The 19,097-nt window shown below is 47.0% G+C and overlaps 1 protein-coding gene across 1 annotated transcript in view; it reads right to left on the bottom strand.

Moving 5' to 3' along the window:
* Window positions 1-19,097, bottom strand: part of LOC142501065 (disks large homolog 5-like) — a 40,056-nt gene that overhangs the window by 5,062 nt on the left and 15,897 nt on the right. The window contains exons 9-13 of the mRNA XM_075610358.1: window positions 4,427-5,326; window positions 3,316-3,451; window positions 2,072-2,216; window positions 1,645-1,766; window positions 622-696 (exon numbers count right to left, since the gene is read on the bottom strand). Of these exons, the coding sequence (XP_075466473.1) occupies window positions 622-696; window positions 1,645-1,766; window positions 2,072-2,216; window positions 3,316-3,451; window positions 4,427-5,326 (1,378 nt within the window). The remainder of the gene's footprint in view (window positions 1-621; window positions 697-1,644; window positions 1,767-2,071; window positions 2,217-3,315; window positions 3,452-4,426; window positions 5,327-19,097) is intronic.

Here is a 19,097-nt window from a genome sequence, read left to right as displayed (position 1 = left end):
GTTGGCCGCCCTAATCGAGACTGTCTTATCTCATAACTCTGGGAGCTGCGGTGGTCTCCGAAGCGGGGGATCCCAGGTCAAAGCCAAGTGTTCGCTCCGAAGGCAAATCTAATTTTCCTGTTTCACAATAAACAGACTAAAAGCTCCATGGCTTTGTGGGGAGAATCATGGCCGGAAATGCTATATTCAGCATGCTCTGCATGGTCAGCAGTACATGTGTTAATCATTTATACTAAGAATATTACTCTAATATCTAATACTTATTTATTGGTATCAATTATATTATAGTGGTACATTTAAAGCTTTAATCAATGCCAACATTTATTATCATTGTTTTGTTATTAGGAACAGTTGTCACACAACTTTCAGGCATGGAGCCCATAGATTAAATCCCACCCCCCCCCCCCCCATGGATTGTGGGTGAATAGAACATTCCAAGAGCGGAGTGTTCATGACAACAGCCAGAGCCATTCAGGCTGCTCCATTTCCGAACGTTCCATGCACGAGACACCTTGTAGGGGGGAGACATGAAGGTCTGAGAGCTTTGCAGAATGGAGCGTTCTCATTGGGCAAGATGACACATGCAGAAGTGATGGACACAGTGAGAAGTCCGGGACGTACCTTTGTCTGAGCCCATTGTGCACCTGGGGTAGCGAGGTGTTAAAGGGATTTTAATGCGCTCAGTCCTGGAGGAGCCTGGGAGACAGGAAACAATGTTACACCATGAATTACTAGGGACTGTCCAGATCCTTCACAGTATGGAGCCCCGTCCTCATGCACTCAGATATATCAGTCGTGTGACAGTGTATATGTCACAATTATAAAGACACAATAATTCCCTAACCCAAGAGTTCTCAACTCCAGTCCCCCCTTCCTCCCCCCCCCTCAACAGGTCAGGTTTTCAGGATATCGCTGCTTCTGCACAGGTGGTGCAGTCAAAGACTGACCCACTGTTTGAGCCACCTATGCTGAAGCAGGAATATCCTGCAATGAATGGGGGGTGGGGGGGCTCTTGAGGACTGGAGTTGAGCACTCCCTGCCCTAACCCAGAGAGTTTACAGTCTTATGTGCCCGAGGCACAGGCAGATTATGTCACCCAGACACCCTGCAAGAGGAAGAACAGGATGAGTGAGTCCCAAGTTTGTTCAGCCTGCGTCACGGTCAGCACGTGGCGGGAGGGGCAGGGCCTGGGCAGCCGTGGTCCCTTCTGTCTGGGTCACTTCACAGTGGTACGGGAAGTCTCACTGGGATTCACATTTGTTCCGACATCTTCCCGTATGCAGCAGATTCCTCTGGTTTAAAGCGTATTACTGTACATACATTCCCCAGGGCTCCGATAATCTTTGCTACCCGTTACTACATTTACAAAAAAGGTATATAGTGCGAAGTCTCTAAAAAAAATATTTTCCCAAAAGATAAATTTCCTTAAATTTCCGTCTGTGACCTGTCTGTGGCCATGTTGCCAGATATGGGGGAAACCTCACACGTACTTATCTACAATATATCATTGAAGCACGCCCCACATTACCTCTCTGATCGGCTAGATTGCGAGCTCTCCCGGGGGCACGCGATTCCGGCGCGCTTTGCCGCACAGCGCTGTGTAACTTTGCTACCCAACCCCAGGAATATAGATGGCCGGCTTACCCAGACGTGCGCTGGAGGGGAGGGAGTTGGAGCCGTGAGGCACTCTGGGACGTGAAGTATCGCAGTACTCTCCTGCGGGCTTGTGGCTCAGGTCCAAGCTCAGGCGGCCATTATGTTGCGCACTGTACAAAACACAGAGGCGAGTTATAATGACAGGTAACGGTCAGCGTGGTGATGGTATTTGGTGCTACACAGCATCACTAATGTTTATTATGTCAAGTACTTTTTTTTCCCCTATAGAAAACAGGCTATATAATGAAAAGCATCTTTGCTTGTCTACTCTTAGAACAGGACTATAGCACTGTGCGTATGTTCTGACCACTGATGGGGCAGAATAGTCATACTGACTGGGGGGGGCAGTTCCCTGGTGTTGCCAGCTGGTTAGAGAGCAGTCGCCAGGTATCCAAGACATACTGTGAGGCGGTACCTGGGGTGCAGATGCTGTGGGCAGACCTGGCCCGTGGAGGAGGGGCAGTTGTTACCGTGGACCCGATGGCTCCAGGCTGTGTAGATTGGGTTTCTCAGAACCGCCGTCACAGCAGGGCACGGAGCCAGGCTCCTGGGCACGGTGCCTGAAGCAAGCAGAGCGCAGGTATGTTAATCAGCTAACAAGATACAGGCGTGCCAACGTTAATCGGCGGTGGTGACCATCGGATAAGCGGCTCCGGCGTCGGTTAATGCGTCCAACGGACTGCATTATGCGGTGTCGGATATCGCATAGCGGGACGTCGGATACCGGGGACTGACCGAGGAGCAACAAGATGCATTGTGACAGTCTCCGACTACGGGCGCCGAAGAGGGAGAGAGAGAGCGGAAAGGAAAGAGAGAGAAAGAACAAAAGAATGAAAGAAAGACGTATCAGTACGAGCAAATGGTTAAGAACAATGAGAGAGGAAGATGTATGTAGATTAGGAGGGCCCAACTCCAGTTCCCCAGGCCCACCAACAGGGCAGGTTTTCAGGCTATGCCTGCTTCAGCACAGGTGGCTCAATCGAAGACTGATTGAGCCACCTGTGCTGAAGCTGGGATATCCGGAAAACCTGACCTGTTGGTGGGCCTGGAGGACTGGAGTTGGCCAGTCCCGGTGTAGATAAACTTACAGCCACTGGCTTTTGGAAAAGAAATGTGACCATCCTCAGAGCCTTGGAAAATGAAATAGAAGTTTATTTTCAGTGGGGAGGGGGCTCGGAAATGCGGACCGACTGGCGGTCAAACGCTTCCTCCGCCCGTGGCCATTTTTATTATAAAATTCTGCAGATTATTTCTACGGCAGAGGGACAAACAGGAGTAGAGAAAGAGAAGACGAGGGCCTGTTGTCTGTCGCAGGAGAAGGCCTGTCCTGTTAAACACCTGCGCAAACCTCTTCCTCCGGCACAGAATGCCCTTCCTCCCCACTCATCCTCCTCCCGTTTCCACCTCCTAATTGCAAGCTCCTCGGAGCAATGACCTCTTGTGCTTTTACTGACGTGAATCTGCTAGCTGTTGTCTTTTACCCCCTAGTACTGCGCTGGAGAACATTTAAAAAGATAAAATTCATTAAAAACCAGGCAGCACAGCCGGCCAACGAGCTATGGACAAATGGCGCCTCCGTTTGTGCCCCATGCCGGGGGCCATCTTTAAGGAGGCCTCAAAGTAGAACATATGTACCGCACATCTGCAGCTAGCACTCACCTGACATCCCCGGTCCAAAGAGGGAGGCTGCAAAGATGTCGCTGTGCCATGCTGACCGTGTGGGAGAGAATCTGACCCACTCATGGGCGAGCTCGGGAGAGAGTCTGTCCTCAGAACTCGCAGGCAATTTCGGGGTCTGAGGGAGGCGACAAAGAGCGATCAGGCTCAACCCTCACACATTATGGGCCATATTTACCAAGCAGTCCTCTGCCAAAAGGCTCCTTGTAGGCCGCTGTAGTCAATGGGCTGGACGGTATCATAGCAGCAGACGGCTTAGCAAATACGGGCCTATATGAGATATGGAATCCCATCACGTACCCTCCTGACATCTCCACCTTCCCCTTGTATGACTACATGCATCACCCAAGCACACAGGTAACACTGGGCCAGCCATTCAAACCCTTGTGTGAAGAGTATTAACCTTACACCCTGCACTGTATCGGATTGCACAATCAATGGCCACATCCCAATATTCTGCATATAATGCACAAAGGTGAGCCCTCCCAATAACAAGCACATATGGTGAACAAATAACAGGAGATAATAGGACAATTAACCATCATCGTATCGGGTAGGTTCATCAATATTTTTAATTTATTGACTTCATACGTGTTATTTTCGGGAGATGGTACCCATGGTATCTTACACACAAGTTCTTCATTGCTCTTTTCCTTACCGTTCTGTAAGCACCTGGGGTCCCTTATTAATTGGGAGGCGTTGGCACAGAATTTAATTGGTGGAAACGATGGAATCTCCCTCATTTATGCCGTTGGACATTGATAATTATAGAGCAGAGTGAGTGCGCCGGGAAGTGAATGGGATAAAGAATGGTCAATGGGCAAATTGCAAATGAAGTTTACTTATGGTGCGACGGATTGGGTTAAAAAGAAAAGGGAAGAAGGGGGACATGCATAATATTCCTGCTTACAAACCCCAAGACATCCACAGCTACCCATTATGAAGAACAGTTAGGACTGTTTTAGCACAAGCAAGCATTCTCCTATTGCCTGGTGAAGGTTACAGGGGGTGCAGAAACGTGGACATCATCAATAAACCTGCCAATCTCTATCTGGTGAGAATGTAATGGAAGGGGTAAAACGTGAGCACCCACCTGCAGGGTGGGGTGGGGGAAAGTCACAGGTGCCAGCCGGTGCCTTGGTGCTGACCGAGGTCTGGGCCTCTTCACCTCGGGCTCCTCCGCTCTCTGCAAGCACCCTTCCACCTCCGCGGAACCCCTGCAGCCCGCCCCCTCCTCACGGCAGCACTTGCCAACCCCCCTGCTGTGGTGAGCTTTGTGGGAGCCTTCCGATGTGGCGGCGGTCAGCGGAGCAGGGGATGGGCTGGTAGGGGGTGACCCGGCTGTCACTGTCGAGTCGGATGCAGAGCTGGACTGGTGTCTGTGCTTAAACTTGATGGAGTCGCTGCGCTTGGGAGGGGTGGGGGGTGTCGGGGGCCTCTCCGACTTTGAAGGCTGGGGGGAGTGGGCCAGGACAGGACCCGGGGGCAGAAAGGCCATTTTCGGTGGGGTCTTCGGCCTCTTGAACATGTCCGGTTCGAAGATGGACTTCCTGTGCCTGAGCTTCTTGTAGACCGTAAACTCACTCTGGGAGTGTCCCAGGCTGACCATGACTTTGGGCCATGTGCCACTGCTAGGCTTGCTGGTGGGCGTCTCCACCAGAACATCTTCCATGGTGTCGGAAAAACCCAGCGGTTGTCCACCCTCTTCCAGCAAGTCATAGCTGCGCCCCGCGAAGATCTCCCCACCAAGGGAGCCCAGGCTGTGCTCAGAGTGGCTGTGGCAGCTCAGCTGAAGGGCCCTATCTGATCCGCTCCCACTCGACTCCTTCTTCTGATCCAGGATGTCCGGCCGGAAGATGTCGGTCTGAGTGGAGCTGTTGTTCTTCATGTTCCTCTTGTTCTGGGCCTGGATATCGGTAGGGAAGACGCGGCATGACTCCTTCAGGTTCTCAAAGAGGCTCTGCCCACTCCAAGACGTGTTGGGAGGGAAAACCTAAGAGGAGGAAAAGAGGGGGAGCGCGTCAGAGAGGCGCGAGCGCAAAAACAACGCACGGAACAAGGATCGCAGGATATGCAACGCTTCATGGCAAAGGACGCGTCGGTAAAGAAAAACCTTAAAAAAAATAATCAAATACCATGTCATATTTTTTATATTTCCTTCCGTTTTGATCAAGAAAGCGACTTCCGTGAATGTCAGAGAGGCTGCAGTTTGCGGAGATTGAAGACGGAGTCACTAAGCATATTTGCTAACAAAACACACTACTGAAGAAGTGAATTTCGCAGTGAGGTATAAAAGGCGATTTGTTATAAAAAATTTAAAAAAGGAAAATGATGGGCCTACATATAAAACGTCACTTCACTAGATGCGCAGAATAGCAGGTTAGTGCGCCATTGTACAGAATAACAAGTATTTCTGTGCGCTGCGTAGTGTGCGCGCACCAACTTCCATTACACATAACAAACTAGCACCAAGGGGTGGAGTTACGGGCAGGGTTTGAAAGTTGTCCTCGGCGCTCATCTCGCGATGATATTGTAAGAACGTGGCACCATGTGAAGAATAATACAACGCACGCCATACGTAAGAACGTGGCACCATGTGAAGAATAATACAACGCACGCCATACGTAAGAACGTGGCACCATGCGAAGAATAATACAACGCACGCCATACGTAAGAACGTGGCACCATGTGAAGAATAATACAACGCACGCCATATGTAAGAACGTGGCACCATGTGAAGAATAATACAACGCACGCCATACGTAAGAACGTGGCACCATGTGAAGAATAATACAACGCACGCCATACGTAAGAACGTGGCACCATGCGAAGAATAATACCACGCACGCCATACGTAAGAACGTGGCACCATGTGAAGAATAATACAACGCACGCCGTACATAAGAACGTGGCACCATGCGAATAATAATACAACGCACGCCATAAGTAAGAACGTGGCACCATGCGAAGAATAATACAACGCACGCCATACGTAAGAACGTGGCACCATGCGAAGAATAATACAACGCACGCCATACGTAAGAACGTGGCACCATGCGAAGAATAATACAACGCACGCCATACGTAAGAACGTGGCACCATACGAAGAATAATACAACGCACGCCATGTTTAAGAACGTGGCACCATGTGAAGAATAATACAACGCACGCCATACGTAAGAACGTGGCACCATGCAAAGAATAATACAACGCACGCCATAAGTAAGAACGTGGCACCATGCGAAGAATAATACAACGCACGCCATACGTAAGAACGTGGCACGATGCGAAGAATAATACAACGCACGCCATACGTAAGAACGTGGCACCATACGAAGAATAATACAACGCACGCCATGTTTAAGAACGTGGCACCATGTGAAGAATAATACAACGCACGCCATACGTAAGAACGTGGCACCATGCAAAGAATAATACAACGCACGCCATAAGTAAGAACGTGGCACCATGAGAAGAATAATACAACGCATGCCATACGTAAGAACGTGGCACCATGTGAATAATAATATAACGCACGCCATACGTAAGAACGTGTCACCATGTGAATAATAATACAACGCACGCCATACGTAAGAACGTGGCACCATGTGAAGAATAATACAACGCACGCCATAAGCAAGAACGTAGCACCATGTGAAGAATAATACAACGCACGCCATACGTAACGTGGCACCATGCGAAGAATAATACAACGCACGCCATAAGCAAGAACGTGGCACCATGCGAATAATAATACAACGCACGCCGTATGTAAGAACGTGGCACCATGTGAAGAATAATACAACGCACGCCGTACGTAAGAACGTGGCACCATGTGAAGAATAATACAACGCACACCGTACGTAAGAACGTGGCACCATGCGAATAATAATACAACGCACGCCATGTAAGAACGTGGCACCATGCGAAGAATAATACAACGCACGCCATATGTAAGAACGTGGCACCATGCGAAGAATAATACAACGCACGCCATATGTAAGAACGTGGCACCATGCGAAGAATAATACAACGCACGCCATACGTAAGAACGTGGCACCATGTGAAGAATAATACAACGCATGCCATACATAAGAACGTGGCACCATGCGAATAATAATACAACGCATGCGAAGAATAATACAACGCACGCCATATGTAAGAACGTGGCACCATGCGAAGAATAATACAACGCACGCCATATGTAAGAACGTGGCACCATGCGAAGAATAATACAATGCACGCCATACGTAAGAACGTGGCACCATGTGAATAATAATACAACGCACGCCATATGTAAGAACGTGGCACCATGCGAAGAATAATACAACGCACGCCATACGTAAGAACAGGGCACCATGCGAAGAATAATACAACGCACGCCATACGTAAGAACGTGGCACCATGCAAAGAATAATACAACGCACGCCATACGTAACGTGGCACCATGCGAAGAATAATACAACGCACGCCATGTTTAAGAACGTGGCACCATGTGAAGAATAATACCACGCACGCCATACGTAAGAACATGGCACCATACGAAGAATAATACAACGCACGCCATGTTTAAGAACGTGGCACCATATGAAGAATAATACAACGCGCGCCATACGTAACGTGGCACCATGCGAATAATAATACAACGCACGCCATACGTAAGAACGTGGCACCATGCGAAGAATAATACCACGCACGCCATACGTAAGAACGTGGCACCATGCGAAGAATAATACAACGCACGCCATACGTAACAACGTGGCACCATGCGAAGAATAATACAACGCACGCCATACGTAAGAACGTGGCACCATGCGAAGAATAATACCACGCACGCCATACGTAAGAACGTGGCACCATGCGAAGAATAATACAACGCACGCCATACGTAACAACGTGGCACCATGCGAAGAATAATACAACGCACGCCATAAGTAAGAACGTGGCACCATGCAAAGAATAATACAACGCACGCCATACGTAAGAACGTGGCACCATGCGAAGAATAATACCACGCACGCCATACGTAAGAACGTGGCACCATGCGAAGAATAATACAACGCACGCCATACGTAAGAACGTGGCACCATGCGAATAATAATACAACGCACGCCATACGTAAGAACGTGTCACCATGTGAATAATAATACAACGCACGCCATACGTAACGTGGCACCATGCAAAGAATAATACAACGCACGCCATACGTAACGTGGCACCATGCGAAGAATAATACAACGCACGCCATGTTTAAGAACGTGGCACCATGTGAAGAATAATACCACGCACGCCATACGTAAGAACATGGCACCATACGAAGAATAATACAACGCACGCCATGTTTAAGAACGTGGCACCATGTGAAGAATAATACAACGCGCGCCATACGTAACGTGGCACCATGCGAATAATAATACCACGCACGCCATACGTAAGAACGTGGCACCATGTGAAGAATAATACAACGCACGCCGTACATAAGAACGTGGCACCATGCGAATAATAATACAACGCACGCCATAAGTAAGAACGTGGCACCATGCGAAGAATAATACAACGCACGCCATACGTAAGAACGTGGCACCATGCGAAGAATAATACCACGCACGCCATACGTAAGAACGTGGCACCATGCGAAGAATAATACAACGCACGCCATACGTAACAACGTGGCACCATGCGAAGAATAATACAACGCACGCCATACGTAAGAACGTGGCACCATGCGAAGAATAATACAACGCGCGCCATACGTAAGAACATGGCACCATGCGAAGAATAATACAACGCACGCCATACGTAAGAACATGGCACCATGCGAAGAATAATACAACGCACGCCATACGTAAGAACGTGGCACCATGCGAAGAATAATACAACGCACGCCATACGTAAGAACATGGCACCATGCGAAGAATAATACAACGCACGCCATACGTAAGAACGTGTCACCATGTGAATAATAATACAACGCACGCCATACGTAAGAACGTGGCACCATGTGAATAATACAACGCACGCCATACGTAAGAACATGGCACCATGCGAAGAATAATACAACGCACGCCATACGTAAGAACATGGCACCATGCGAAGAATAATACAACGCACGCCATACGTAAGAACATGGCACCATGCGAAGAATAATACAACGCACGCCATACGTAAGAACGTGTCACCATGTGAATAATAATACAACGCACGCCATACGTAAGAACGTGGCACCATGTGAATAATACAACGCACGCCATACGTAAGAACATGGCACCATGCGAAGAATAATACAACGCACGCCATACGTAAGAACATGGCACCATGCGAAGAATAATACAACGCACGCCATACATAAGAACGTGGCACCATGCGAATAATAATACAACGCACGCCATACGTAAGAACGTGGCACCATGTGAATAATACAACGCACGCCATACGTAAGAACATGGCACCATGCGAAGAATAATACAACGCACGCCATACGTAAGAACGTGGCACCATGTGAATAATACAACGCACGCCATACGTAAGAACATGGCACCATGCGAAGAATAATACAACGCACGCCATACGTAAGAACATGGCACCATGCGAAGAATAATACAACGCACGCCATACGTAAGAACATGGCACCATGCGAAGAATAATACAACGCACGCCATACGTAAGAACATGGCACCATGCGAAGAATAATACAACGCATGCCATACGTAAGAACATGGCACCATGCGAAGAATAATACAACGCGCGCCATACGTAAGAACATGGCACCATGCGAAGAATAATACAACGCACGCCATACGTAAGAACATGGCACCATGCGAAGAATAATACAACGCACGCCATACGTAAGAACGTGGCACCATGCGAAGAATAATACAACGCACGCCATACGTAAGAACGTGTCACCATGTGAATAATAATACAACGCACGCCATACGTAAGAACGTGGCACCATGTGAATAATACAACGCACGCCATACGTAAGAACATGGCACCATGCGAAGAATAATACAACGCACGCCATACGTAAGAACATGGCACCATGCGAAGAATAATACAACGCACGCCATACGTAAGAACATGGCACCATGCGAAGAATAATACAACGCACGCCATACGTAAGAACGTGGCACCATGTGAATAATACAACGCACGCCATACGTAAGAACATGGCACCATGCGAAGAATAATACAACGCACGCCATACGTAAGAACATGGCACCATGCGAAGAATAATACAACGCACGCCATACGTAAGAACATGGCACCATGCGAAGAATAATACAACGCACGCCATACGTAAGAACATGGCACCATGCGAAGAATAATACAACGCACTCCATACGTAAGAACATGGCACCATGCGAAGAATAATACAACGCACGCCATACGTAAGAACGTGGCACCATGCGAAGAATAATACAACGCACGCCATACGTAAGAACGTGTCACCATGTGAATAATAATACAACGCACGCCATACGTAAGAACGTGGCACCATGTGAATAATACAACGCACGCCATACGTAAGAACATGGCACCATGCGAAGAATAATACAACGCACGCCATACGTAAGAACATGGCACCATGCGAAGAATAATACAACGCACGCCATACGTAAGAACGTGTCACCATGTGAATAATAATACAACGCACGCCATACATAAGAACGTGGCACCATGTGAATAATACAACGCACGCCATACGTAAGAACATGGCACCATGCGAAGAATAATACAACGCACGCCATACGTAAGAACATGGCACCATGCGAAGAATAATACAACGCACGCCATACGTAAGAACATGGCACCATGCGAAGAATAATACAACGCGCGCCATACGTAAGAACGTGGCACCATGCGAAGAATAATACAACGCACGCCGTACGTAAGAACATGGCACCATGCGAAGAATAATACAACGCGCGCCATACGTAAGAACGTGTCACCATGTGAATAATAATATAACGCACGCCATACGTAAGAACATGGCACCATGCGAAGAATAATACAACGCACGCCATACGTAAGAACGTGGCACCATGCGAAGAATAATACAACGCGCGCCATACGTAAGAACGTGTCACCATGTGAATAATAATACAACGCACGCCATACGTAAGAACGTGGCACCATGTGAATAATAATACAACGCATGCCATACATAAGAACGTGGCACCATGAGAAGAATAATACAACGCACGCCATACGTAAGAACGTGGCACCATGCGAAGAATAATACAACGCACGCCAGACGTAAGAACGTGGCACCATGAGAAGAAGAATACAACGCATGCCATACGTAAGAACGTGGCACCATGTGAATAATAATACAACGCATGCCATACATAAGAACGTGGCACCATGAGAAGAATAATACAACGCACGCCATACGTAAGAACATGGCACCATGAGAAGAATAATACAACGCACGCCATACGTAAGAACATGGCACCATGCGAAGAATAATGCAACGCACGCCATACGTAAGAACATGGCACCATGCGAAGAATAATACAACGCACGCCATACGTAAGAACATGGCACCATGCGAAGAATAATACAACGCGCGCCATACGTAAGAACGTGGCACCATGCGAAGAATAATACAACGCACGCCATACGTAAGAACATGGCACCATGCGAAGAATAATGCAACGCACGCCATACGTAAGAACATGGCACCATGCGAAGAATAATACAACGCACGCCATACGTAAGAACATGGCACCATGCGAAGAATAATACAACGCGCGCCATACGTAAGAACGTGGCACCATGCGAAGAATAATACAACGCACGCCGTACGTAAGAACATGGCACCATGCGAAGAATAATACAACGCGCGCCATACGTAAGAACGTGTCACCATGTGAATAATAATATAACGCACGCCATACGTAAGAACATGGCACCATGCGAAGAATAATACAACGCACGCCATACGTAAGAACGTGGCACCATGCGAAGAATAATACAACGCGCGCCATACGTAAGAACGTGTCACCATGTGAATAATAATACAACGCACGCCATACGTAAGAACGTGGCACCATGTGAATAATAATACAACGCATGCCATACATAAGAACGTGGCACCATGAGAAGAATAATACAACGCACGCCATACGTAAGAACGTGGCACCATGCGAAGAATAATACAACGCACGCCAGACGTAAGAACGTGGCACCATGAGAAGAAGAATACAACGCATGCCATACGTAAGAACGTGGCACCATGTGAATAATAATACAACGCATGCCATACATAAGAACGTGGCACCATGAGAAGAATAATACAACGCACGCCATACGTAAGAACGTGGCACCATGAGAAGAATAATACAACGCATGCCATACGTAAGAACGTGGCACCATGTGAATAATAATATAACGCACGCCATACGTAAGAACGTGTCACCATGTGAATAATAATACAACGCACGCCATACGTAAGAACGTGGCACCATGTGAAGAATAATACAACGCACGCCATACGTAAGAACGTGGCACCATGCGAAGAATAATACCACGCACGCCATACGTAAGAACGTGGCACCATGTGAAGAATAATACAACGCACGCCGTACATAAGAACGTGGCACCATGCGAATAATAATACAACGCACGCCATAAGTAAGAACGTGGCACCATGCGAAGAATAATACAACGCACGCCATAAGTAAGAACGTGGCACCATGCGAAGAATAATACAACGCACGCCATACGTAAGAACGTGGCACCATGCGAAGAATAATACAACGCACGCCATACGTAAGAACGTGGCACCATGCGAAGAATAATACAACGCACGCCATACGTAAGAACGTGGCACCATACGAAGAATAATACAACGCACGCCATGTTTAAGAACGTGGCACCATGTGAAGAATAATACAACGCACGCCATACGTAAGAACGTGGCACCATGCGAAGAATAATACAACGCGCGCCATACGTAAGAACGTGTCACCATGTGAATAATAATACAACGCACGCCATACGTAAGAACGTGGCACCATGCGAAGAATAATACAACGCATGCCATACATAAGAACGTGGCACCATGAGAAGAATAATACAACGCACGCCATACGTAAGAACGTGGCACCATGCGAAGAATAATACAACGCACGCCATACGTAAGAACGTGGCACCATGAGAAGAAGAATACAACGCATGCCATACGTAAGAACGTGGCACCATGTGAATAATAATACAACGCATGCCATACATAAGAACGTGGCACAATGAGAAGAATAATACAACGCACGCCATACGTAAGAACGTGGCACCATGAGAAGAATAATACAACGCATGCCATACGTAAGAACGTGGCACCATGTGAATAATAATATAACGCACGCCATACGTAAGAACGTGTCACCATGTGAATAATAATACAACGCACGCCATACGTAAGAACGTGGCACCATGTGAAGAATAATACAACGCACGCCATACGTAAGAACGTGGCACCATGCGAAGAATAATACCACGCACGCCATACGTAAGAACGTGGCACCATGTGAAGAATAATACAACGCACGCCGTACATAAGAACGTGGCACCATGCGAATAATAATACAACGCACGCCATAAGTAAGAACGTGGCACCATGCGAAGAATAATACAACGCACGCCATAAGTAAGAACGTGGCACCATGCGAAGAATAATACAACGCACGCCATACGTAAGAACGTGGCACCATGCGAAGAATAATAAAACGCACGCCATACGTAAGAACGTGGCACCATGCGAAGAATAATACAACGCACGCCATACGTAAGAACGTGGCACCATACGAAGAATAATACAACGCACGCCATGTTTAAGAACGTGGCACCATGTGAAGAATAATACAACGCACGCCATACGTAAGAACGTGGCACCTTGCGAAGAATAATACAACGCGCGCCATACGTAAGAACGTGTCACCATGTGAATAATAATACAACGCACGCCATACGTAAGAACGTGGCACCATGTGAATAATAATACAACGCATGCCATACATAAGAACGTGGCACCATGAGAAGAATAATACAACGCACGCCATACGTAAGAACGTGGCACCATGCGAAGACTAATACAACGCACGCCATACGTAAGAACGTGGCACCATGAGAAGAAGAATACAACGCATGCCATACGTAAGAACGTGGCACCATGTGAATAATAATACAACGCACGCCATACGTAAGAACGTGGCACCATGTGAAGAATAATACAACGCACGCCATACGTAAGAACGTGGCACCATGAGAAGAATAATACAACGCATGCCATACGTAAGAACGTGGCACCATGTGAATAATAATATAACGCACGCCATACGTAAGAACGTGTCACCATGTGAATAATAATACAACGCACGCCATACGTAAGAACGTGGCACCATGTGAAGAATAATACAACGCACGCCATACGTAAGAACGTGGCACCATGCGAAGAATAATACCACGCACGCCATACGTAAGAACGTGGCACCATGTGAAGAATAATACAACGCACGCCGTACATAAGAACGTGGCACCATGCGAAGAATAATACAACGCACGCCATACGTAAGAACGTGGCACCATACGAAGAATAATACAACGCACGCCATGTTTAAGAACGTGGCACCATGTGAAGAATAATACCACGCACGCCATACGTAAGAACGTGGCACCATGCAAAGAATAATACAACGCACGCCATAAGTAAGAACGTGGCACCATGTGAATAATAATATAACGCACGCCATACGTAAGAACGTGTCACCATGTGAATAATAATACAACGCACGCCATACGTAAGAACGTGGCACCATGTGAAGAATAATACAACGCACGCCATAAGCAAGAACGTAGCACCATGTGAAGAATAATACAACGCGCGCCATACGTAAGAACGTGGCACCATGTGAAGAATAATACAACGCACACCGTACGTAAGAACGTGGCACCATGCGAATAATAATACAACGCACGCCATATGTAAGAACGTGGCACCATGCGAAGAATAATACAACGCACGCCATATGTAAGAACGTGGCACCATGCGAAGAATAATACAACGCACGCCATACGTAAGAACGTGGCACCATGTGAAGAATAATACAACGCATGCCATACGTAAGAACGTGGCACCATGCGAAGAATAATACAACGCACGCCATACGTAAGAACGTGGCACCATGCGAAGAATAATACAACGCGCGCCATACGTAACGTGGCACCATGCGAATAATATAACGCACGCCATAAGCAAGAATGTGGCACCATGCGAATAATAATACAACGCACGCCGTACGTAAGAACGTGGCACCGTGTGAATAATAATACAACGCACGCCATACGTAACGTGGCACCATGCGAATAATAATACAACGCACGCCGTACGTAAGAACGTGGCACCATGCGAATAATAATACAACGCACGCCATATGTAAGAACGTGGCACCATGCGAAGAATAATACAACGCACGCCATATGTAAGAACGTGGCACCATGCGAAGAATAATATAACGCACGCCATACGTAAGAACGTGTCACCATGTGAATAATAATACAACGCGCGCCATACGTAAGAACGTGTCACCATGTGAATAATAATATAACGCACGCCATACGTAAGAACATGGCACCATGCGAAGAATAATATAACGCACGCCATACGTAAGAACGTGTCACCATGTGAATAATAATACAACGCGCGCCATACGTAAGAACGTGTCACCATGTGAATAATAATATAACGCACGCCATACGTAAGAACATGGCACCATGCGAAGAATAATACAACGCACGCCATACGTAAGAACGTGGCACCATGCGAAGAATAATACAACGCGCGCCATACGTAAGAACGTGTCACCATGTGAATAATAATACAACGCACGCCATACGTAAGAACGTGGCACCATGTGAATAATAATACAACGCATGCCATACATAAGAACGTGGCACCATGAGAAGAATAATACAACGCACGCCATACGTAAGAACGTGGCACCATGCGAAGAATAATACAACGCACGCCAGACGTAAGAACGTGGCACCATGAGAAGAAGAATACAACGCATGCCATACGTAAGAACGTGGCACCATGTGAATAATAATACAACGCATGCCATACATAAGAACGTGGCACCATGAGAAGAATAATACAACGCACGCCATACGTAAGAACGTGGCACCATGAGAAGAATAATACAACGCATGCCATACGTAAGAACGTGGCACCATGTGAATAATAATATAACGCACGCCATACGTAAGAACGTGTCACCATGTGAATAATAATACAACGCACGCCATACGTAAGAACGTGGCACCATGTGAAGAATAATACAACGCACGCCATACGTAAGAACGTGGCACCATGCGAAGAATAATACCACGCACGCCATACGTAAGAACGTGGCACCATGTGAAGAATAATACAACGCACGCCGTACATAAGAACGTGGCACCATGCGAATAATAATACAACGCACGCCATAAGTAAGAACGTGGCACCATGCGAAGAATAATACAACGCACGCCATAAGTAAGAACGTGGCACCATGCGAAGAATAATACAACGCACGCCATACGTAAGAACGTGGCACCATGCGAAGAATAATACAACGCACGCCATACGTAAGAACGTGGCACCATGCGAAGAATAATACAACGCACGCCATACGTAAGAACGTGGCACCATACGAAGAATAATACAACGCACGCCATGTTTAAGAACGTGGCACCATGTGAAGAATAATACAACGCACGCCATACGTAAGAACGTGGCACCATGCGAAGAATAATACAACGCGCGCCATACGTAAGAACGTGTCACCATGTGAATAATAATACAACGCACGCCATACGTAAGAACGTGGCACCATGCGAAGAATAATACAACGCATGCCATACATAAGAACGTGGCACCATGAGAAGAATAATACAACGCACGCCATACGTAAGAACGTGGCACCATGCGAAGAATAATACAACGCACGCCATACGTAAGAACGTGGCACCATGAGAAGAAGAATACAACGCATGCCATACGTAAGAACGTGGCACCATGTGAATAATAATACAACGCATGCCATACATAAGAACGTGGCACAATGAGAAGAATAATACAACGCATGCCATACGTAAGAACGTGGCACCATGTGAATAATAATATAACGCACGCCATACGTAAGAACGTGTCACCATGTGAATAATAATACAACGCACGCCATACGTAAGAACGTGGCACCATGTGAAGAATAATACAACGCACGCCATACGTAAGAACGTGGCACCATGCGAAGAATAATACCACGCACGCCATACGTAAGAACGTGGCACCATGTGAAGAATAATACAACGCACGCCGTACATAAGAACGTGGCACCATGCGAATAATAATACAACGCACGCCATAAGTAAGAACGTGGCACCATGCGAAGAATAATACAACGCACGCCATAAGTAAGAACGTGGCACCATGCGAAGAATAATACAACGCACGCCATACGTAAGAACGTGGCACCATGCGAAGAATAATAAAACGCACGCCATACGTAAGAACGTGGCACCATGCGAAGAATAATACAACGCACGCCATGTTTAAGAACGTGGCACCATGTGAAGAATAATACAACGCACGCCATACGTAAGAACGTGGCACCTTGCGAAGAATAATACAACGCGCGCCATACGTAAGAACGTGTCACCATGTGAATAATAATACAACGCACGCCATACGTAAGAACGTGGCACCATGTGAATAATAATACAACGCATGCCATACATAAGAACGTGGCACCATGAGAAGAATAATACAACGCACGCCATACGTAAGAACGTGGCACCATGCGAAGACTAATACAACGCACGCCATACGTAAGAACGTGGCACCATGAGAAGAAGAATACAACGCATGCCATACGTAAGAACGTGGCACCATGTGAATAATAATACAACGCATGCCATACATAAGAACGTGGCACCATGAGAAGAATAATACAACGCACGCCATACGTAAGAACGTGGCACCATGAGAAGAATAATACAACGCATGCCATACGTAAGAACGTGGCACCATGTGAATAATAATATAACGCACGCCATACGTAAGAACGTGTCACCATGTGAATAATAATACAACGCACGCCATACGTAAGAACGTGGCACCATGTGAAGAATAATACAACGCACGCCATACGTAAGAACGTGGCACCATGCGAAGAATAATACCACGCACGCCATACGTAAGAACGTGGCACCATGTGAAGAATAATACAACGCACGCCGTACATAAGAACGTGGCACCATGCGAAGAATAATACAACGCACGCCATACGTAAGAACGTGGCACCATACGAAGAATAATACAACGCACGCCATGTTTAAGAACGTGGCACCATGTGAAGAATAATACCACGCACGCCATACGTAAGAACGTGGCACCATGCAAAGAATAATACAACGCACGCCATAAGTAAGAACGTGGCACCATGTGAATAATAATATAACGCACGCCATACGCAAGAACGTGTCACCATGTGAATAATAATACAACGCACGCCATACGTAAGAACGTGGCACCATGTGAAGAATAATACAACGCACGCCATAAGCAAGAACGTAGCACCATGTGAAGAATAATACAACGCGCGCCATACGTAAGAACGTGGCACCATGTGAAGAATAATACAACGCACACCGTACGTAAGAACGTGGCACCATGCGAATAATAATACAACGCACGCCATATGTAAGAACGTGGCACC

This window comes from Ascaphus truei, chromosome 8, assembly GCF_040206685.1.
Source record: "Ascaphus truei isolate aAscTru1 chromosome 8, aAscTru1.hap1, whole genome shotgun sequence".
Classification (NCBI taxonomy): domain Eukaryota; kingdom Metazoa; phylum Chordata; class Amphibia; order Anura; family Ascaphidae; genus Ascaphus; species Ascaphus truei.
The sequence above is the reverse complement of the archived record's forward strand: the minus strand, read 5'-3'. Positions and strand labels throughout refer to the sequence as shown.